At 38.3% G+C, this 24,354-nt stretch overlaps 1 protein-coding gene across 1 annotated transcript in view; it reads right to left on the bottom strand.

Annotated features, from left to right (window-relative positions):
* Positions 1-7,836: 7,836 nt before the first annotated feature.
* Positions 7,837-24,354, bottom strand: part of gan (gigaxonin) — a 34,806-nt gene continuing 18,288 nt past the window's right edge. Inside the window, exons 10-11 of the mRNA XM_006641168.3 lie at positions 19,397-19,506; positions 7,837-18,689 (exon numbers count right to left, since the gene is read on the bottom strand). Of these exons, the coding sequence (XP_006641231.1) occupies positions 18,508-18,689; positions 19,397-19,506 (292 nt within the window). The 3' untranslated portion in view covers positions 7,837-18,507. The remainder of the gene's footprint in view (positions 18,690-19,396; positions 19,507-24,354) is intronic.

Genomic DNA, 24,354 nt, shown 5'->3' on the forward strand with positions numbered 1-24,354 from the left:
GGGAGAAAAATGAGCCATCATGCCATATGATGCATTCCTCACACAAAGGGTTGGGGAATGAGTTTTACCCGGTTGGGAGATATAGCCTGCTAGCAGGCATATGAGGTAAACGGACCAATGTCTGTCTCTCATTCGTAACCTTATGTTTTCATGTGCTTAAAGCTATACTTTCAGCAAGCGGTTCGAGAGGCCCAGATTGAAAAGCAAGATATTTATTTAATTTCTCTTAATAAAGTCAAACACTGTGAAGCTGGGAGTGGAAGTGCAGCTTAAATCCGAAACTGATTTCTGTGGAAACGCATGATAAATTGTCCTACGTTCCTGTGAAGAGTGCAGTGTGTAAGATTAATATCCCAGGAACACTGAGGTCTCCGGCGGTTTTAGAATTGGGCCAAAACACACAGAGCCAAGGAGCTACAAACATTTTCAATTTCTTCCTCATGTTTTTTCTCTCTTAAATCTTCTCTCCATATTTCAGATCAGTCCTATGACTTAATCTAAATCATGAAAGCATGATGAGGGTTTCTCAGAGCTATCTGTTACTTACCTGCAGGAAGAGATTCACCGACTCTGAAATATTGAATTAATATCATGTTAAAATCTTAGATGAGGTTTACAAGCAACACAAAACACCAATAAAAAAGGACCCGGAGAGTGTGTGTGTTTGTGTCAGTGTGCACTCTGTGATGGACTGGCGTCCTGTCTAGAATGTATCCTTCCCTGTGCCCATTGCTTGCCTGGTTAGGCTCCAGCTTACCTGCGACCATGTACTGGATAAAGCAGTTTAGAAGATTGATGGAATTATGAATAGATGATCATTTTCCTCTTCTTTCTTGGATTGAATTTCAGGCAATAAAGTCGGTCACACAGTCATTTTTAAGCAGCCTCTTGTTAGCAGAAAGATTTCTGCTGATATTGTAACTGCACGAGTTTCCAGAGAAATTTCCATGTCTCTACAAACTCTTTGGCTCAAACAAGGAGGTTATACAATGACAGTGAACACAACCTGCTTTGAATCTGAAGTCTGAAAAAACACTTTTTCCCCCCTGAAGCTGGTTGGAAAAAAAATTCAATAGACGCCCCTGTGTCTGAACAAAAGCTTTTAATGTGTGATGAGCCTGAGCATACTGTGCCGGTAAAGCATTTATCTGATCATCAGAGGCGTTGCTCTTTGGACACTGCTGTTTACACAATGCTGTGTGCCTGTTTTTACATAAAGGCTGTATCTTTGTTGCTTTTAGAGTTGTGCCAACTAATTTCAGAACGCACAGAAATGTGCAAGATTGTGGTAACGACATGCAGCCCCTCTTTATGAGTAATGGTACTTCATGTACGATATTCCTCGTTAGTTGTATACAGGAAGAACTGAACCACATGCAGTAGATCACAGCCATACAACAGAGTCAGAGCACTGTAGTTTTCCAAGGCAGACAAAGTCCATAATTGCTTCACTGGTGCCACTGAGTACACTTCAGGGGACTGTTAAACAAAAGTCTGGGCAGTGGTCAAATTGTATACTCCCGTGCTTCTGCTCTCTTGTGTATAAATACTCATCTGCTGTAGCACCCCTCCCTCCATCCCATCTTCATCCTTGCAGCTGCCTCCCTGATTCATTCCGTCCAGTGAGGTGGGTATTAACAGACCTAACCTAATGGACAGCCTAAAGGTCCCTTTATATTCATGGCATTATAATTAGAATTTGATCAGTTAACTGAACCTTCAATTAGCTGACATTCTTTTAAGAATGCTCCCCTGTCGTTCTTACTCTGTGTTGCAGATCTGTGTAAGGCATTTTAGGATTTCCTGGAGTTTGTTTGTCAAAGCCTAAGACTGAACTGACTTTTCGAACCCATTTGCAACTTACCTACGCCCTCACTCCAAACCTTCTGCTTTGTTTTGATTCAGCCCTTTCTTCTGGCCGATAGAGAGATTCAGCAATGCACTCCTGCTGGTTCTGCATGGCTTTCATCTTGAATAGATTAGCTGCCCGACATCTGGAAAATGTTAAATTTGTTCAATTCAGCACCTAATTAGATCATCTATGAATCTCAAAGCCCAGATGTTTCAAGAATACAGATCACTGATGCCCTCAGATCACGGCCTGTAAAAGATCTGTATTTCCACACCTTAAACAATTATATAGATAAATGTACAGTATTGTAGGATTTAATGCATTGTCAGATTCCATACCACTATGCTTTATGCAATTTCTGCACTTTTTTACTGTCCAGAGTTGAAGCTGCCTTGGATAAAGATGGTGGTTAAATTAACAATAAAGAAGTGGTTGTTCAGTTGAAAGCAATGGTTCTTCTTTAAAGTAAATCACCAATGAATAGAGAAATACAGTTGCAGTTTGCGTCTCAAAAACAACCGCCAGTGACACAAACACATCAACAACCTGAAACCTGAAGAGGTAACAAAAAAACAGTTTCAGTTAAATGATCAGGACACAAACACACAAGGAATCAGGTCTCCTGTCAGAAGTGCATTGTAAATGAAACCTTGAGACATACTGTATCTTTCAAAATAACCTAATGGCCATTCAATTTATAATATGTAGCCAAGACTTGTGTTTAACCCTCTAATATAGGGGTAACACCTCCTAAAGATGAGTATATTTTTTTTGCACAGACTTTAAGGGCTGCCAATATTTTTTCTTTTCTTTTAACTTATAAACACTCTAGTCATTAATCAATTTTCTAACTGCTTAGTCCAATATAGGGTGAGGGGGAAGCTGGAGTCTATCCCAGCAAGCAACAGGTTCAGGGCAGGATACACCCTGGACAGGACACTAGTCCATTGCAGGGCAGACAGACACAAACACAATGGTGCACTCCAAATTTCCCAGAAGCCAATTAACATACCAGTAAGTCTTGGAATGTTAATTGGAGGCTTGGAAGGAAATTGGAACACCCTGAGGATATATACGTGAACATGGGGAGCATATACAAACACCATACAGACAGCACTGCAGGTTGAGAAGCGAACTCAGGGCACAAGTGCTGCTAGACAACAATGTTAACCATTGCACCACTGTGCTCCCACAAGCCTTTTTCAGGGTTGCTTTTTCAGAAGCTTGATGCAACCTATTGTTCAGCATCTTAAATGTGACTACACATCCAAACAGACCTTAAATCCAGGATGGAATACAGTATAAGAGACACTTATTGGTCTCAGCAGCTGATCTTCTGTAGGTCTAGGATTGCTTCATTTCGAAACCCATGTTTCTGGTTTGTCCCAGATGGTTTCACATCCCAAAAGAAGAGGAAAAATAAAACAACCTTCCATTTAGACAGACAACGATTTGCTAAAGTTTATATAAGTGGCAAGTGGCAAGGATTTTGAATTAACAAGGCTCAGCAGATATCCTCAGTCCCAAGTTTAGGATAAACATCTGAGCAATTGAGAAGTGCTTAGCACACTTCCACAACCAGGAATGCTGTCTGTACAAAGAGGCAGAAACAGAAATTTTGATTTTTCTCAGATTTCTCTTATTTCCAACACAATAATGATGACCTAGGTGCAGGTATCTACTGTGCACACTAAAAGCAAACGTTCTCATCTCATACTTCAGTAATCTGCCGTGTCTTGACACAGGAAACCTTAGAGGTACCGCAACAGAGGAATGCACTGCAAGGTCTACTCTTCTAGGGGAAGTGGGTTTTTCAGTAATAGATGCAGGAAATCATTTTCCCCTTTCCTTCACCCTGTCATTTACTGTAAATGACCTGAGATGAAGACCATATTCATATTTTAAAGAAGAACACTCCCCCAATATTTCAGCCGAAGAGTAAAACCTAATTAAAAATGCTCTGACGAGCACATGGTGACGCAAAGCACCTTGATTCACCCACAATCCTAGTCTTAATTTACGGTACACATTGGTCAGTAAGACTAAGTGACTGCATCATCATAGTGCAGTATTCTAAGATTGATTTGCATGCATTCATCCATCCTAGCCAATACTGCTTTGTGCATAACGTCCAACAATACATGGCAATGCATGCAGACCTGGCTCTCCATCTGCCCCTTCAGCAGTCTAACCACAGCTGAGATCTCTTTGAAAGAGCACCTCAGCATTTACTTACTCTTAGGGCCTGTTACTGCTTGTCGTGTTTGTATCCACCAATGTCAAAATCATAGTATTTGCTCTTCAGACTCAGCTTTGGATACCTGTATGTGCCAAACAGAAGGACAAATGGAAAGGTCCTTCGTTGCCTTTCAACAGCAAATATTTAGAAATAGGTACTAATTTGTGCTGCTTCAAACATGGGGGTTAGAGTTGTTGCATAATTCATAATCATAACAGAAAAGATGTCTCTACACACCAAACCTGCCCTTTGGGAAGTGCCAGCCCCTGGCAAGTTGGCACTATATGCTGACATCACAGTCCTAGGGTTACCCTCCTGCTTCTCCACAGCACTGTTATCACGCTATTATCTCTTACTGATTCTGTCCTCACTGTCTTCTGATGTTATTTTTCTTCTTCCCTCTAGACAGCCTCAAGACGTCTTCCTCCCAATCGGCCCAGTGTCTGCCCTTGGTTTTCCGTTTCTCTACGGGTCACACTTTGTCTCGTCCTTTTATTACTCCATCCCCATTTAGATAAAAAAATGATTATATATGCATCAGTATATACAGTTTCTTTTCAAACTGGCGTATGGATTCTTTCAGTTTGTCAGGAGGAACACTTATGCCTAAGACGTTTAAGAGTCTTCACATTTTTATAAGGCTATGAAAGACTGAGGATTTATCGCTGAACAGAAATAAAAAGCACACATCACCCAGCTGCCACTAAATAAACACATTCAAATCTCTATGGGAAAATTATTTCCCTAAACAATATTCACTCTCCATTTGGAGAGAGAGCTGGACTGCTGTACAGTAAGAGCACTGGGCAACATATCAATATTTCTGTTACTGCAGGAAAGCTCTTATTTGCACAAGAAACCCAATATTTCATGACATTAACCAAGTATTAATTATTGCGTGGTTGGCTGGGCATAAAATAACTCATGGAAAGAAACAAGGAGATGACTGAACACGTGTCTTGATGTTTTACAGATGATGAGCTCAAGGAGAATCCTTCATTCTGTGATTTTAGAGATGTAGTTCTAATAACAGGTGATTGCAATAGTCAGGAAGTAGTCTAATAATATTAAAAAGAACAAAGAGTCTGAAGAGCAGTAAAACAAATGAGCATGAATGATACTGAGCCAAAGATGGCAGCAAATATATATAATTCAACAGCATGCTACATTGCAACTTCCTAAAAAAAAGCCAAACTGGAATTTGCATGCTATGACCAGGACTTCAACAGATTATTCTTATTAGCCTGAAGGATGGAAGAATAAATCACCAACAAGATTTTCTCTGAAGTCTTTAGGCACATTCACAGAGCTGTCAGCACAGTTTGCGTAAAGCCTCTGTCTAGGGGGTTGAAAAAATGTGTACTAAGCAAAACAGACACTGTGGTATTAGTTCAGAAAGCAAGGTTACAAACTAGCGGTTAACAGGACAGATGATTTATGTTTTTTTTAACGATGAAAACTCCAGGCCTTTCAGTAGATTGTGGCACCGGTTCAAGACACCAGCTGGTTTTCTTTAAACTGAAAAGATGAAAAGGGAGGGAGGTTTCGTAATGCCAGATAGTCTTGCAAACAAAAAAATCTCAATACAAAGTGTATTAAAGCATTCAGCAGCAGTACAGTTTCAGTTTTATTTTTGCTGTATTTATGAAATATTTATATGAGGGAGGCACGTAATATTTTGCAGGTATTTTGTGATGCTGAGATGTTCACTGTTCCAACATACTGTAGTGTGTCTGTGCTCCTTGTGTGCTGTCGTTGACCTTCCTGTGACTACGTTTTAATGTGCAATTTATTACAATAGCTGTGTTCTGCATTTGATTCTACCACTCTGCTAAGTACTGCAAAGTCTATTTAGTTACCCATCTCTTTATAATACTATATTACATATAATGCAATGGCATTTTCAGCTGTAATTTGATTGTAAAATTATAGCAAGAATAAGATAAATATTCCATGCTCTAACATTTATGGATAGTGAACTTTGAAACTGTTAAATTACCAGTGCTTATTACTATTGCCTATTATTTGATATCAGACTTATTCTTACCTAATTAAGTTACAGTAGGTACTTGAAAAACCATGCTGATTTGCAATTCCAGTACAGATCATTTCATTTATGAATAATTTCTCAAAGCCAATGGCTACAGGTCTGCTGCAAGTCTCAACCCTGTCCCGTTTGCAACATGCAAATTTGAAATTCCCCAGAAAGAGTAAGTTAGAATTGAGCATTGCTCCTGTGCTTGTTTGTACATTAGCTTATCAAGTACAGAATTACATTTAAGATCTTGGTCTTAACTGGGCTAAAACCTACATTATTGACAGGATTTACTGAATCTAATTTTAAATCACATTTTTCGTAAAAAAGGGAAAGTTTACAATACTGTGTAATTAATGGGTGGGTGTTCAGTACTTTCATTGTTTATGCATTTTTTGTATTTACTTAGGCATTTAAAACCTTTTATACTGCATTGGGTAGGCTTCTGAGGTACCTTTGTGTGAAGGGTACTAAATGAAATACTTATTACTATGTACATAAAGGAAGGTAATATTAATAATACATTTTAATGAGAGCGTCACATACACATGTAATACACATCACAAGGAAAGAGAAAGAAGAAGGCGATGAATTGGATTGCAAATATTTAAAAGGCCAAACAGATAAGCTAATAAATGTTAATATACATGTACACAAACTGCAAATCAGATTGTTGTTCTTCAGACTTACCTGATGGTGTCGTCTACCAGTTCACTGCATAGCCACCCTCTCAAAATGCTTTCCGATTTTTCTGGTTGGAGTGTATTTGGAATTACTGCAAACTGCACTTTATAAACAAAACAAATCATTTACGAATGACCTACTGTAGCCAGCACTTAATTTTGTTGTGAGGAAATCAGCCTGGATATACTGACTAACAACCCAAGAATGTCAACTGGCACATGTAGCAACAGCACTGGAAATATGGGCAGATAAAGGATTAGTCGAAACACAGAAAGCAGACGAGAAGGCTAGGACGGGGAAGAAAGTAATTTCGTGGTGAGCTAGCCTGTAGTCGTGCACGAAAGAGATTAGTATTAAGACTATGATTCACATCAGTGACAATCTCCTGGATAACCATCACACATTTGCTATCAGCACACAACCAATAAACTTACTGTGACATAAGGTAACAGGCAGGGGCTGTAGTGGTGGGGCGAAATGATTAGAAATTGTAATATAATAATAAAATAATAATAATAACAACAACAATGACTTTACACGGTGCCTTTAAAAGCAAAAAAAAAGTTTAAACAATGGAAACAGCAACAAAGAATAAGAGATAAAGTTTGCACCAAGAAACAGGTAGATTCATAATGTAACAGAAGATGCAAAGGGGCAGACAGACATCAATGAAGTAAAACCTTTTCTAAAGAAGGTTTTGAGTCTGGATTTGCAGGCATTGAGGGACGGTGACTCTCCGATATCCTTGGGGATGTAATTCCAGAACTCTGGGCGTTGAAAGAGAAAGAACCTGTCGCCCACAGAGCGTAGATGAGCTTGGGGGGACAGACTCGTCTGGGCAAAGGCCAGAGCCAGACGAACGAAGGCTGCGAGGTGGGGAGGAGGAAGAAAAGTCAGACAGGTACTGAGGCGCCAAGCCGTGTCGAACCTCACAGGGGGACTTTGAAGTCGACACGAAACCTGTTAGGAAGTCAGTGCCACTGCAATGCACTCCTGTCCACATCAAAAATGTAGAGAGAAGCAAGGTTCCTTTCATAAAACTTTATTTACTCAAAAGTAGCTTTATCCCCTTTTCAGACTCGAGATAAGATGGGGTTACAAAGAAAAGGATGACTATGTTGAATAGTTACTATAACGCATTGTTTTAATTTCAAATTCCCTTTAGACACATTGCTTAAAAAAAATCAATTTGAAATGAACAGGCCATAAACAGATTGTACCACCAAGTCTATCCAATCATGTTAAAGCCAGCTTTGACATTACAAATGTCAAGGGGGGGGGGGGGGACAATTAAGAGAGAATGATCTGCTTCATGTGTTTTAGAAAATGTGATGTTTAAGAGTTTTCCTGGTATAGGAACTGCTTTTAAGAATTTTACTATTAAACCAATTCAGGATCTATGACATTTGAAGACAGGGGCTGTGCGTCTGAGGCTTCACTTCATAAAGAGAAAAAAGTGATAGACTGGCTCTGCTAGCTGACACGTGCCCAAGGGGTAGCGATTTAATATTTCAAACCTTTAAAATTTTGAAGGACAGGAAGGAGCACTTATATAATGGGAAACAAAACACTACCCCCATAACCTGCACTGCGTAGCTGGCATCTCTATTGATCCTACTTAAATAAACAATGTGATTTTTAAATAAGTACTGCGCCTGTTATTGTCTCTCTAAATGCATAGATTTTCTTTTGAAGCGTATGCCAAACAAGCCTTCCTATTCTTTGCAACTCCATTACAGAGGTTTTCCATAAGTCTGAAATGCCCTGCTGGTTTCACCAATCTACAAGACTTATAAAAGGGATAATGCTCTCTTTATCCTACAAAAACACAAGTAATACAGTTTCTGGACCCACAAAACGTCTTTCCAGGAGTGTACAAAAAAAGCATGGCATTGACGCCAGTACAGAAGATAAACATGTTAGTTCAATGAGAACACCGTGACTTTAAAGGTACCCCATACCCTCTTCAAGTATTAATAATATAGCATCGTAAGAAAAAGCTAAGCCAACCATTTCCAAACATACAGTCCACATTGCACATTTTTAGCATATACAGTGTGTGCAACATCAAATACTTTAAGTGCCTCTCCTCAAACAAATATTTTAAAAAAGATTAATTAAAAACAAACCACTGACAAAACCATAAATATAATTTGAACAATGTATACCACACCAAACTGCATTCCTTGAAATAAAGGGGAATACATCTTGCTCAATATGGGAAAACTTTAAGAGTGACACTGTGCCAGATAGTATCACATTCCATTTTATAACGACATAATCTTAGTATAATATTTTTTCTCTTTCAGTCTTTAATCTTTGCAGCACTGGGAAATATCTTGGATCACATGAAGTATTTTCTGTGGTCATCACAGGAATAATTAAACACTGATTTCAGTAGTGTTGGAAAGAAAAGCTTGTTATACCTTATCTCACTGTTGTATATAAATAACTCATTAACACTAAGGGCACTTTATTTAACATACAAGTAGTTATTTACTATTTAGACTCAAGGTTTTCATGCAACATCTTCTGTTTTCTGCACACAGTCCTTGCCATGGTAAGAAGACATTATGGTCTTTCAATAATGTCAGAGAAAAGACTTGGAATGTTATGCTTAACTCAGCAAAATAAAGTTACATAGAAGCTATATCAAACTGACTAAGAATAGAGAGGTTAAGAAAAGTCCACAAGTTTATATGTGAAGTATAAATCCTTACATTAGTCATCCACACTTAAATAACTGGCTAGTTTGTTTTCCAAACCCTACTGTATTCATATTTTATTTCTGACATAAAGGGGGCTGTAATCCAGAATTTGTGCTTTGTGTATTTTTATAACATGCAAGACAAAAAGTCTCCCTACAGAAACATAGCTAGAAAATATGACATGTTATTAACACTCTCAAAAAAAATCTGAGTAAACCTTAAGGCATTGGTGCAGCACTCAGAAATAAAAGCTGATTACCAAATGGTCTTGAAATTACAGGATTCCAGTCTTTGAGAGCCCAAGTCTGTCCAGGGTAGGTAGGTCTCTTTAAACCATTACTTGCTTTAGAATGTAGAAAAGCAATACTTTTGGCCCTGACAAGTAAATAATCAATTCTCTTACCTACAAGAACAATAGTGGCATCAAAGGACCAGACTAAAAGAATAAAGCCATAAACCATGATTAAATAAAACCCACCAGTTAAAGTGCATGATAAAAAAAAAACATCTGGGAGCATACAACCAAGGGATTTGGATTTTATAGAAGCAACAGCTGTAAAATGAAAATATCTGCACACCTCTATAGATAGATTGCATGGATTGTTGCTCATCTGCACTGTAGATCAACACTACTGCTTTCTTCCTACACATCTTTCTCCTGTGTAGTTCCCATTCTTTCAACTACAATTTCAGCTATAAAAGATTAATGAGAACTGCCAAATGCAGAAGTTAATTCATTCTCCTGGACATCACTCCAACCTAAAACCTGCCTTTCCAGCTCTATCAGTCAGATGTTAAGAAAGATATAATTTTTTTAAATGTCAAACAAAGGAACTTCTATCTTTTTTGACGCATATTAATGAATCACATCAAGTATTCTGCTATTTCTTACTACAGTCACAGAATTATTGCACACAACTATGTGACATGAATTTTGCTACCTTACACGTTGGGACAAGTATTAGCTTTAGACCCTTCACAAATGATACAAAAAGCCAGCAGAGCCTGGGAAATCCAGGCTCAAAGGCTATTAAATAATACAACCATCTAGGCCAAACAATAATCAAAACCCCACCCTGTTTTAGTGTCAGCAGAGCCTGTAAACCTTCCAAGTTGCAATAAACCATTGCTTAGCCTTTATTCTACTTATGTACAGTTACTTAGGACATTTTCAATTGAGCTGGAGCTACGGGATTGTTTTTCTGATTCTGTCTTTATAAACTTTGAGCTGGCAGTTATTTTTATTATACAGTATACTGCAAACGTGTAATCAAATCCAAGTTTTAAACCCGGGCTCTACACAAACCATTCCTGTCACCAGGCAGGGAGAAACGAGACATGTAGATACACTCCTCCAAGAAAATCTCCATAATAGGTTGACATGCTAGCACTGGAGGACCTATACACCTCACAGTAACCACAGTAACCTAGGCAAAGTTGGGGCTGGTCAGTATGGAGATGGGAGACCTCCCAATGAAAACCAAGTTGCTGCAGAAATGGGTGGCCATCCAGTAATTAGCACTGTTTCCTTTAGACAAGAATTTCCAAACCTTAGTAAACACTCAGAGCTGTCCTTGGGTTGAGATATTAAGCTAAAGTGCTGACTACTTTTTTACTACTTACATAAGAGTAGGGGGTTCTAGTTAAATTCCAATCTGGGCTTGAGCAATCTGGCCTCCCTACAGTTCCCTCGTAATTCAACCAGAGCCAGTGGTGTAGAATGGCCATGCACCAGCCACCTGAGTGCTGAGTGAATATATTTTATTCTGAGCTGAGGATCGTTCAAATGTGACTCCTCTATACAAATTGACCATACATTTGTAAAATCATAATGTGAGAGAAATGTAGGCAACAAAGAAACTCACAAAGGAAAGGCTATGAAAAAGATTGCAGGAAGAGAAAAATCTCAAAATAATGTAGGCCTAATTGTTTTCCAATCAATTACATGTAGCTGCTGTGAAAAAGGTTGCAAAATGTATCCTTCCAAGTCAGCCTGTGCTTACTGAACATATGTTGCAAATGTTAAGATTTGTATTAGATTATATAAACTGAATCTGAAATGTGTATATTGGTACATACACGCATCTTGGTACAACAACTCTTGATTCTTTACAGGAACATCCAGTGTCCTATAAAAATCTCACTGAAGGTTAAGACAAACTACCTTTTATATAACAAAACACTTAAAACCTTGATTAGAATTATTTTCATTTCTATGTCAGAGTCTTGGCCAGGATGCTAAGCAGGAGATTTATCTTGCTTTCAAAGTCTTACAAATACTACCTACAAATAATAAAACCATTGTGACAACATTTCCCTGAGCTTGCTTTGAAACTTGAATTTGGATGAATAAAATAAAATAAAAAACACTAGAGTAATTCTGAATGTAAAAATACCAATCTGTTCCTGAGATTTTCTGGAAGACACGAACATTCTGAAACAATTAAATTCATGTTACAATGTTCTGATGGGGCTCCAGATCTCAAAATGATCATTAATTTCCATCTAGTTTAAAACAGCCTCTCTCCTTTTTGAGAAAGTCAGGAAGAATGAACATGAAAAAATTCCATCCTTATGGCCTAGCAGTGGAAAGCAAATTTCAAAATTCAAACTACATTTCTGAAGCAAAGACAATGGAGAAGCTTGAGCAAAACTGCTCAAACAGTTGGTGAGTATTTGTAAAATTGATAGATTTCAATGTTTCTGTAGACAGTGCCCGCTTTCTACAAAATACAGATCTGTAAAAAAGTTTGCAAAACAGTTGTGAAAAGTAACATTGGTTGTATGAATATATCAAAGAACTCAAACTATATAGTGATTAAAAACTGCCTCTCAAGAACAAACTAATTTCTCTCTTATTACATAACAGCAATACTGAGAGTACTTCAAATATTGATCCTCTAAGAATAAGAAATTGCTAAATGTCTGCATAGGTTAGTTGCTTGTACTGCCTCTGATTAAAATACTTGGTTTATTTACTTTGAATAGTTAAAGCATAATCCTAGATTAATCTCTGTATATTATCAATTTATCCAAAACCTTTAACCTAAGCAAATTATATTTATACGGCTGGACTTTACTCAAACAATTTGAATGAAGCTCCCTTTCAAGTGCACAACAGCAGAATTTGAACCCACAACCTTCCTGTTTGGAGCTCAGAGTCTTAAACACTCCTCCACGCTACAAATCTAGAACTAAGCAGGTACTTCTCGTATACTGTTAAAAGCATAGATTTAGGGCTAGCAGTTACCTTCACATTTACATACAGCATTAAAAGCATTAAAAGTAAAAATGGTAAGTTAAAAAAAATCCTTGTTCTCACATGCAACAAACTTAATCAAATTCCATTTTTAATTACAGTAATTACCAAAATTACATTTTGCCAGAGTAAACTTTAACCTTTTTTGTAATCCTCAACCTATTTATTGACGTTTCCAACTGAGCTATCACGAACAAAAAAAATGGATTCTCTTGAATACATCCCCAGAACAATTAAAACAAATTCAAATCTCCAATTTTTATTTTAGCTTCATTATACAATAGTTTAAACCAGTAACAAGAAAGGTTTTAACTATTCAGACTTTGTAAATCTGGATTAAAATTTAGTGGTGCAAGAGGTTCAGATAATAATCCTAAATAATTATCCTAAAGACAAAAATAAACAGACTAGTTAAACACTAGTTTGAAATCTAGAACCTGTCACAGTTTAGTTTTAATCTTGAAGCAGAATTTAAAACCCAGGAAGGCAATGTTTTCCTTCCTATGGTTTCATTCTTGAGTTCCCTAGTTCAAACGTTCGCACATGGCTGTTTTACACTACAGTGAGACCAGTTCAGCAGTATTGATGTCTGGCCCCTTTCTTCTGAGCCTAATAATGATCCACCCAGACAGATCTTAACAGCAAATGCAAGCTGCAGATTGCAATTCAATTTCATCTCCTTTCCTCCCACCCCATAAGAATGCAGGACATCCCATGCTGGTATTCCCAAAATAAATTTAGATTATGTTAAAAGATACAGATACAAATTACAAGGTAAAGTGAGGAGTGTCTGAAATAATAAAATCATACAGTTTTGCAGTTGTGATGTCCATATAGCATGCATAAAACAAACATGAAATAGAAGCTAGGCTGCCAGTATTTTAAGGACCATGCATATAACAGAATGTATCTGAAACCCTTTCTTTCATAACAGGGAAATACCTTTCCTGTAAAAGTGATGACTTGTAAAAGGTGAACAAAAATAACAGTCTAGCAAGTATTTTAATTTTTATAAATGCTCATAAAGCCAATTACAAATCAAATACATATTTGAGAGAGGTTTCTTACTTCAACCAAGTGACAACCTGACATTTGGTGAAGAGGGCAATGTTTACATTTTACTGGCTTTCATTTATTCTTTATAGCCTTTAAGATGGAACAGGAAGAAGAGGAATGCCTTTTGGTTCCTGTGTATTGACCTGGTCTCTGAAGCTGATCTCAGAACACACATCTGTCAGGATTCTAGATGTGCTGATGAAATATTTAAACTGAAATGTATTAATATGTGTTCATGAAATGGAAATCAGAACTGCATGGAGATTGTCAGTAATTCAACTGCAACAGGAACTGCTCTGACATGCAATTTAACTGCAATGCAATTAAAACACAATAAATTAGCATAATGGATAAAAATATTAAAAAGCAATGCTTTCCCTTTAATTTAAAGCAATCTTTAAGTACTTTCCAAAATACAAATTTCAGGATTAAAAGGATACAAAAAATACAGTAGCTATAAATCCTTTTGCTTCTCAGAAAAATAGTATTATGCAAATTTAGCATGTTTTTCTATAAAGCTTCCTGGTCGTTCTAGTTCTCGTTAAAAGAGAAACTGGTGATGGTGCTGAGACATTCGCTCGACTCTTCTGACCCAAATATACTTTTTTTCTCAAACAAACCGTTGTGCAATCCTGGCTAGGCCAAAAAGGAAAAACAAAAGAGGGTCATATCTGTCTGATGTTCACAAAAGGTTGTTTTAGAAATTGCCTGAAGATTGCCTGAGTCTCTCTATGTAACAAACATCAGTAACAAACCCTGCTTTAATGCCTCCAGGGTCTGTTAATGTACTACGCTATGGTGTTCACCTCTGTCAAATAAAGTGTCACAAAAAAAAACCTTCAATAAAGATTAGAAGAAACTGTTCACGAATGTTCAGAACAGCAAACACAACCTGAAAGGTTTTTGATGTCTCATTATTGGGTAGATGTCATGTGTTTTAAGGGCTATGTCTCTGCTGAGAAGAAACTGTCACCAAAACAGAACTAAGGACATAGGATGGTAAAATGTCAATTTTTCAGTCCATTTTACTGCAACTTTTTAATTCTGTAGCTGAATGTGTTATGATGTCTCAAACAGAGCTTGCTGGACACATGCTACTGCACATGATTGCTCCTTTTTTAGAACATTAATATTCTTTGACTTCTTAGTCTCTTGAGCACTACTGCAGTTACAAACTGCTACAGAAAAAAATATGCACAGATTGAAGAGAACAGACACTGAAAGGTTGAAGCACTCTTCCAAAGAACCTGCTCAAAGAGCACATGAAACAGGAGGATCAGGTGTATCTCAATTCCTTTCCTACCTCTGAGGAATCACTGACACTCCGTTCACCGGCTGTTCCTTTTCCATAAAAATATAAACACAGAAACACTACAACACATTACCTCATGAGGGTAACTAATGCTTTTTAAAGGAAAATTTTAAAATCTTTATCTTTAATAAAGATGACAGTTATGTTAATGGTATATTACCAAAATACTTGCAACAGTTCAAGAAGAAAACCAACAAATGAAGTACAAAATGGATGAGACAGCATACTCTGAATAAAATACTCCCATCACTACACAGAAAACTTATGTTTTGTGCATCTCTAAGTACTGTGCCGACATATCAATTTTGTTTTGGGAGGTTAATTCCAAAACTGGGCAAAGAAGAATTAACAATTTAATTAAACTAATAACAGCTCTGGAAGATTAAAAGAAGAACATACTGTAAATGAGGTCAGAAAGAAAAAAACAAGAGAACCCTACGTCTTTGAGTCCTGTAAACATTCAAGTTGTGCTTTCTTGACTCTTGAGCTAACATAAAATAAATTCGTAATAACCTATTATTGTTATTCATGATCCTCCTATACAATTGGACAATGGATATTGTTTGCAACAAAAATATTTAAATTGCTTCAATGCTTTTCACTGGGGACTCAGCCTAGACTTTACATCACCACGGTTTTAGGACCAACCCCTTCATTTTCCTTCCCCAAGGTAAAGTGAGACACTGCCTTTGTGCGCTTGTGTGCTCGCCTTCTGCTCCTGCTCTATTTAAAAGGCAGAGACAAACACGCGCGTCATCTCAAAGACTGGCACAGTCTCAAACTAAACACTTCAACACATGACACTGTTGAGCTCGAGAGACCCGTGCCATGAAAAAAAAAAACATTAGCAAGCATCTTTTCAGGTGTCCCTCTTTGCATCAGCTTTAGCTATAACAAATTAACTTGTTTTAAGTCACTTAGATTTTAGAGCATAGTTGTGAGTTCTGTACTCAATGTGCGTCAAAGGCTGTACTGCTGCAGTTAGCTCGCTGTTTGCTGATGCAGAGGACTGAAGGATAGTACAGTCCAAACAAACAGGATGACAATCATGGGACATTACTTTCAAAAGAAGCCTTATTTTCTGATCACAGAGTTGCTTTATTTGCAGAGTTTGTTACATGGGCTAGAAACTTGACTTGAGGTCTTGGAACTTCCTAGAATTATCTGGCTTCTTTAACAATTTTTCACAATCTCCGAAGATTGTATAAGCAGGTTTCTGATTTCCCGGAGGCCGGCTGCATTCACAGCATCTGCCCCAATAACAAAAATTCAGTTTTTTTATCCATCAGAACTGTAAAACTGAAAGAGTTATAGTTAAAGGCCATCATGTTAAGATAGCACTGTATTTTTAACTACCCAATAAATAAAAATAAGGCATTATTACAGACTCACTTATAATTCAATGCATTAAAATAAACAGTTATTATGCTAGGGCACTGGGAACTAAAGCTTACTCTTGAACAAAAAAACATGCATGCAGATGTACAAAAAGCTCCCTTTCTGGAAATGAATCCTAAGTAAAACTTGAATATGCCGTGCTCAGGTCCCCTTTTGCAGGAAATAGCTTGCAAGCATCCAAAACCAAGTTATACTTATTTCAAGTTATATAAAAAGATTCCCATTAGTTTGACTCTCTGAACAAAGTGGCTCAAAGGACTTGAATATATGACGTACCACCTCATTTGAGGTTATCCTTAATTCAATATCTTGTGCAAGCTTCTGAATGCCACCAAAAAACTACAGAAGTCCCAAGCTTAGGTCTGCCATCTTGACAGAGCTGTAAATTAGACAAAATATGTTTTGAAATGCATATGACTGCACTTTTCAATTTTTATTTTTATTCAGATATGTACTCACAGCAACTACACTAAAATACTAAATCTCAAAATTATAGTATCAATGAGCTTTCAGTCCACATGCAAGTAATAATCTAGGCATTAACCATCCTTACAAAGTGAACCGATAAAGTCAGTCTGGCAGTGGACTGCCTCTAAACCCGCTGGATTGGATAATGATTTTAAATCCAGGCACCTGCAATAAACTGCTGCTCCCTGCAATGCCACTTCATTTAAAAACTGGCATCAGGGAATTGCTACAATCATGAAGAAAGCACCCTGGCTTTGCAAGTGGATCCATGCTTCAGACTTGCTTCCTTACAATATTCCAGCAGGGCCATGATGGTGTTGGCAGAAGCTCAATGCCGAGATTGAAGTGGTAGTGTTTGAAATGAACAGTCCATTCTTTGCATACTGACAATCCTGTAACTGCTACCTGAGTCATAACCAGCGCCCGGAGATGGCCCAGACAGCAGCAGACCTGGCTAAGGACCCACAACATTGATCCTCAGAATCGACACAGCAGACATCCATTTCACTAAATATTGTGCCTATCTTCATGGAATGAACATGGAATGAACATGCATTAAAACCCTTTGTTTTAAAGGCACCATTTCAAGATTACATTTTCTCTCCCTGAAAGAGTTCCCTTTACCTTTTTTTTTATAGCATCCACTACTTCTTACTCTTCCAGCTGGGACTGGAATGAAGAGCATGGCAAGCATGTCTTTAAATGTAAAATTCCCAATTAATGCATTTCATGGCGATAAGAGTACCGCATGTCCCCTGACAGGACATAATCAACGGAACAAAAGACACAAAGCTCAGAACCTCAACACACAGCTGCATGTCATTCTCTGTTGGGAGTACCTATGTGTCATTCTTTCTCAGGAAGAACTAATATTTGGATTTTCGCTCAAGTAAATGCTTTGAACATGATCCAGCTTCTTTTAAATATAGTAGTTCAACTATAAAACTTGTCAATCTGCCACTTAAGAAAATAACCCCATTACAAACCTGGACACAGCTGCAGTAACAATTACAAGTCAAATACAGGACTAACACCACTATGGAACTTTTTCACCTAGGCAAAGAATTGGTAGGTAACACTAATACATGTTGCATAATCAAACTATTCCTCCTTTAGTAAAATTGGTGATGAAGAACGGTCACTTGTTAAAACACACCTCAGATTAGTAAGTGCAGAGACCACTGAAAATAACAACAAAAGATCTCCTTTAGTCGGTTTTACCTGTGGCAAACCCTCAAATAAAGTATCACCCCCTGACTAGTGCTTTCCTTTCTCAATAAAGTATCGCAAATGACTTAGTCGTACTAGGTTGTCTGAAGATTTAAGCATTCGCCACAGTCACTGCATTTCCTTAGTGACACCAGAGCAAAGCATTGTGGTTTTTCGTTATGTCGCTCGTTGACAAGTAATACTGGTTCGAATGCCTTGCGTGAAGCTTCGTTGCCGTTGGTGATCTTGTTCCCTCCCGGTTGACGAAGGCGGCGGCCTTGGGGTGCCTACGTGGAGGGCACCCGGATGCGGAACAGGCCCTGCTGGAGCTGCAGCCGGAACAGCTTGCAGTTGGCGATGCGGAGGGCGGCGCAGCCGGTCCGGCGCAGGTCGGAGGGCAGCAGGGGCTTGGTCCGGTGCCACGTGCCCGTACTCCTCCGGAACTCCCGCACGTAGTCATAGCTGGTACCTTGCGGCAGAGACAGGGGTGCTGTTGGCGCGTTTCAAGCAGGCGGAGAGGGAGAGGATGCACGCATTCCACTTCTCCCAGGGCAACATCAGACACTACACAAAGCTTCGCCGGTTTTCCTTTCCAATACCAATCTGCTTAACCAGACCAGTGTCCCCTCGGACAGACTGGCACATATGTGGATATCTGTAAATATGAAGTCACTGATCTGCCCGATCCTATCAGCACTGATATACCTGTGAGACCAAGACTACTATTAATCTGCGAGAACTCCCAACTGGATCTTAAACCTGTCTATAAACAAAACGTAAAGCGCTGGAAACAGAATGACCTTCCCCTACAGTTTTTTGGACATTACGTATATTAATCCAAAAACTGTTACCACCAATGTGTGGAAAGATATGCACTTCAAATCAAATGCAGCTGAAAATCTGTATGCACCCACGTGGAAAGAAAGCTAAAAATCTGTGATTGCCTTTTTTTCCTTAATTCTTTTGCAAAGTTAACTCAATAATCCTAGCATTTTAGAAAAAAAGTAACTGGAGTTAAGGAAGATGCATCTCACAAGGTTATCAAATTAAACTTGTAATACATAACACCTTAACTAGATAGGATCAACTGCAGTTCTGAAGATGCATTTCCCAATTTAAGAAGTGTAAGGTTAGGGCAAACTACATGCACATTAATAACAAGCATCTTCTACTCACCTGTATCTAGATCACCAACCACATAGATACTGGCACCAATAGGTACTGCTCCATAGACGAAGGACGAACTGGTTGGAATGCACAGATTCTGGTCATCCAGATACATCCACCTGAAAGTCACACACAATGTAATATTTCCCCTGAATTGCACTGCATCAAAAGGAGTTGCTGCCTTAATTGTGTAATCCATGATTATAGAACTAAAAATGTAATTTTCAGATTGCAGAGCACTGAGGAAAACTCACCCTAAAACGGGAAGCACATTTGGAGCTCTAGCTATACATATTGTAACGAATTACCAATTCAAGCTCAAAGTATTCACAAAGAGTGTATTTTTCTAGTCTGCGAAGGAAGGGTCTTGTCTTTTGCTGTTAAAATAAGAATAGGCATTTTTTTTTAAATAAGCTATCCGTTTCTCTTATGACCGCCGAAATCTGCAGTGCAAGAAAATGTTTCATTCAGCAATGATTTTTTTTCAGCTGGTTGTGCCTTTTTGCTGATAACACAAACCATCTGCAAATCAGCTTTCACAGTGCATCTATCCCTTTTCAGGAGCCACAAGGGACCTTTTGTGCAATGAGACACTTATGTAAAAAGGAAAGCTCGATAAAAGGAAAGTGATGAGAGGAAGATACAAAGTATCGTTCCCAGCAAAATCATACGTCAAACTAGCCCAAGCTGACATGCATCACAAAGTGCTGAGTGGTAACAACATAAAAGACCAAGGAACAACGGACTAGTCAGAAACAATTCATAGTTTAACTCCACATATTCCTAGCAGTGTAAGTCAAGTGTATACCAGGTCTCAGCCCTGTATTGTGTCTAGACTTTAAAGGTTATCTATTTGCTTAATTTGAATTAGCATAACATGAAGCAATATGTGTTGCCCTAGGGAAGAAATTATCACAGCAGTGCACCCAAAGAATCTCCTGTGAGGAAAGCAGAGGCCATGGGCCATATGGATATACCTTGTGCAATAAACTCGTTTCATGTAATTACTTTATTTTCAACAGTTTGCTCAACTAACATTAGAAGACACTTTGTTAATTATCTTGGAGGACCCAAACCGCTAGAAAAAAGGGTGGTGTTGTAAGATACAAGCTATGAGTGTCCAACACCTTGTTACTCCCTTATTTAACATCCCTTGTAGCTGGATATACACTAGAAAATAAAGGTTTCTAAAAAATTCCTAAGCCTGGAATGTCATTCCCCCCCAACACAATTATAAACCAAAACCAAGTTGAAGGAAACCAATTAGAATTTTCTGAAAAATTCAGTTTAGCGAAATTTTTAAACCAAAGACATAAGCATTTAGAATATCACAATCTCTCCTTTAATGTTTCTTACATGATCCAGATGTCGCTACTTTTAATGTGGGTTGCGTCCTCATCTGACTGAAACCAGGATTATTTGGGGATTTTGGATTTACTGGCCAGTGCCTTCTCTGAAAAACAGCACCTCTTGTGATCGGCAGGCAACTTCAGGCCCCCAGTGACGTTAATGAGAAGAAGTTAACTCCTCCAGTCTGAAGTAACTTTCTTATCAGGCACTGTGGAGCTTGTAGCACGTCATCAAATGACAAATAGCTCTGAATGTGGGTGTGGAGGAGTTGATCTGTCTCTCGTTTTTTCCAAAGTCAGATTCTTCCAAACTTAAAATCTAATACAAAAATAAATCTAATGCCCCCCCCCCCCCCCCACACACACACAAAATCCCCCCTAAAACATCCTCATCCCTCACAGTGCTACTCACTACCAGCTTTCTACACAAGGACCCGTAAAACATGGGTCTGAGTGCACCAGCAGCAGGGCCCCCAGCCTCCACTGCACACACACTGGCACTGCAGATCCCAGCAGTCAATAGGCGCTAGGAAATATTTAAGTATTTTGTGATTCCAAAAAAGTTTTATAATAGATTTAACTGCTCAGATTTCAACAGTGTGAAAATGCCCGCTACCCACCCCCACTGTTACATAAAACTCTGTTCTACAAAACCTTTTACTTTTGCTAATTTAACTTAAGAACCTTGCTAAAGGTGACATTATTACAGCACAATATAATTCCGGCATACAAGAGTTAAAAGATTGTCCCCTACAGCAGCAGAATTCTATATATATATATTACAGCCATTAAAAAGTAGAGGAAAGGGTAATCACAAGAATGTTAAATAAACACCCATCCTTCTTGCCCTTTGTTTTAGATTAAATCCTTATTCCTTTTTGCTGATTCTTCTACGGTTTATTTTATCTGGGATTTATTTTGACTTCTGGCTCCACATTCCTACTGCCCCTTTCCCTCCCTCCACTGCTGTCCGGAATAATTTCAATTTATCCCTGGAGACAAAGGCCTAGAGAGGGGAGACTATGAGGACCCAGCTAAATTCAGAGAAAGGAGGTGTGGTGCAGGTTCGTCTACGAATCAGAGGATGGCAATAGCTTTTTAGCGCAGGCAGGCTTTGCTATGCATACAGTTTCCATTAAAAAGAATTGAAAGCAGATGCAGGGATCACATTGCACTTCTGTGCGCCCAATGACTTTCTATCCCCTGCCAACACAATCTTAAAAAAATATTTAACGTGAATAGTTTTAACAGCAGACTTGAAATTATTAAGGGAAAGGTTCCAAAGACATTTTGCCTTTATGAGTTTCAGCTGGAAATCAAATGCAGTCAGAAAGAAACCAAACCAGTTCAAAGGCATTTTCTGGGTTTATTAATATGAATCTTATGATCTAATCAGAAAAAAAATAATATGTTGGACTATGCAATGGCAACAGTGCTTGCAGACCTCTTCAGCTTTGACGTACTTTTGAGGCACCCAGCTATTAAATCCTCACCAGACAATGCAAGCCTTCTGACGAAACTCAAATTTCTTTGTAATTGCTGCAGCATGGAATAATCATACTATCTGGTGCCACTCGTAGAGGCAGGGTGCAAAGCACACAGCACCAGAAAAGTAATCATTTACATATTTCTGAACTTAAAAGAATCTGCAGTGCACACTGAGGCCAGAAAATTCTGATCACTTAACATAACTTTTGATCAGGTTAAAGAAAACGTTGCTTTAGCAGATGACAAACTGCATCTTTATTGTCAATCGGTTGTCAGGAAGTAAGGTCCCTTTTGAACTGACCTAAGGTGTCCCATTTCAAGCCTCCACATATTGCAGATATGGCTACTGTATACCTGCACTCAATGGGGTGCACCTTAAATCAGTGATTAATGATTAATCAGCGATTAATATGAGCAGGAAGAAGAAGCCCTGGTAGGAAGTGAAATAACATTTTTCCACCCCAGCTCCAGACAGAGAGATGGCATTTGAAGTCAACATGAAACCAATAACTAAAGAGTGGTAACAATAGAAAAAACAGACCAAAAGCTGATTAACTGCTACGTATTGAGGAGCATATACTGTTGTTCCAAAAACTGTCAGCCTGCCAGCCTGCCTGTCAGCTAGTAACACCTGTTACTAGCTAATTAAACAGGTTAGTTAGTGCATGGCCATTTTAATAATGTAATGGCCTTCAAAGGAGACATTTTCTTTAAATCTCTCTATTTTTGTGTCATACTGTTTTTTTAAGACAAACTACTTACAGAATAAAAGGGTATGGCATTCATTATTGTTGTCAATTTAGTTCTAATTAAGAAACAGCTTCGAACAATGCAGTATGAAAAGACTGAAAATAGTGCATAGGATTCTGGCATGTGTATAAAACAAAAAGAAACAAAATAGCTTTTGACATGCTACAGGACTGTGGCTTGGCATGGTTTGTGAGAACAGGAGTTCTATTTTTATGACCTACGTTAAAAAACAGTACGTCAAAGATCCTATCACACAACCTGAAATCAAGAAACCGAGGTAAAGAAAATGTGACGGAAAAACAGTTTTCGGGAAATCTTTAGAGATCTCTGCTGCATACATTGTCCAATGACTTGAAGGAAAACTTTAATCACAATCTGCAGCTTATTAAAGGAGCTGCACACACCCTCATACTGGAAAGATGTGTGCCAAACATCGCATATGGTCAGCTCATAGAATTGTAAACATGATTCACTGACAAGACTTTAACCACAGCCAGCCCCGTGAAGAAAAGGGTGATGGATAGGGGGAGGGTGACATCTATTGCTTATCTGGAAAGGAGGAGCTGTTTATGTTTTGAACCCCCATCAGCTCTGAATCACCCACTTCCAGGTTACATTGCTTCTGCACAGCAGATGTGGGAAAAAGCACAAACCTCAGCAACTTGAGAACTGACGGGTCACAAGACGCTTGTGGAAGGGAGTGGAGTCTAAATTAAGGTCAGCCCTTTATGTCACAAATGATTCTAAATGCAACGAATACCAAGCCAAAAACATAAAAGTTTTTACAGAACCCAAAGAATGAAGATAAGTTCCCCATAGTCTCAAAGATGAAAAAATGGCACCTGCATGTACTATAACAAAGGAGGAATATGAGCTGCACCAAAAGCTTATGTTATATTCGTTTAGGAGTTTGAGATAGACAGAATAACAGTTTCCATAATGGAGATGCTGTGGCTACCAGCTTTCATTACCTCAAGGTATTTACTATCAGTTTGTAACAGTGATACAGTAGCACTTTCTTGACATCACCATGTAACAATATTTGAACTACAATTGTGGTCATAAGAAAGAACTTATCTAGTGATGAATTCCTGCACTTCTGTATAATGTTACTTTTATTTCTCAGCAGCAAAGCCACAAGGCTTTTGTAACCCTTGTTTTGTTTCAGTTCTTCTTTTGGGGCTCCCTTTTGTACTCTGAATACATTTACATCTGTAGACTGATAAAACCAAAGTTGAGTCTTGGCAGATGTCCCCTAGTACCACTTCCAAGCTGAAGATGACAAAAATTAGTACTTCCTCCATCGCAAGTTAAAATTGAAAACTACATGTTAGAAACCAAGAGGCCAATATGCCTATCTTGTTTGTTAGGTTAATTAGG

The sequence above is a fragment of the Lepisosteus oculatus genome, chromosome 20 (genome assembly GCF_040954835.1).
Source record: "Lepisosteus oculatus isolate fLepOcu1 chromosome 20, fLepOcu1.hap2, whole genome shotgun sequence".
Taxonomy (NCBI): Eukaryota; Metazoa; Chordata; class Actinopteri; order Semionotiformes; family Lepisosteidae; genus Lepisosteus; species Lepisosteus oculatus.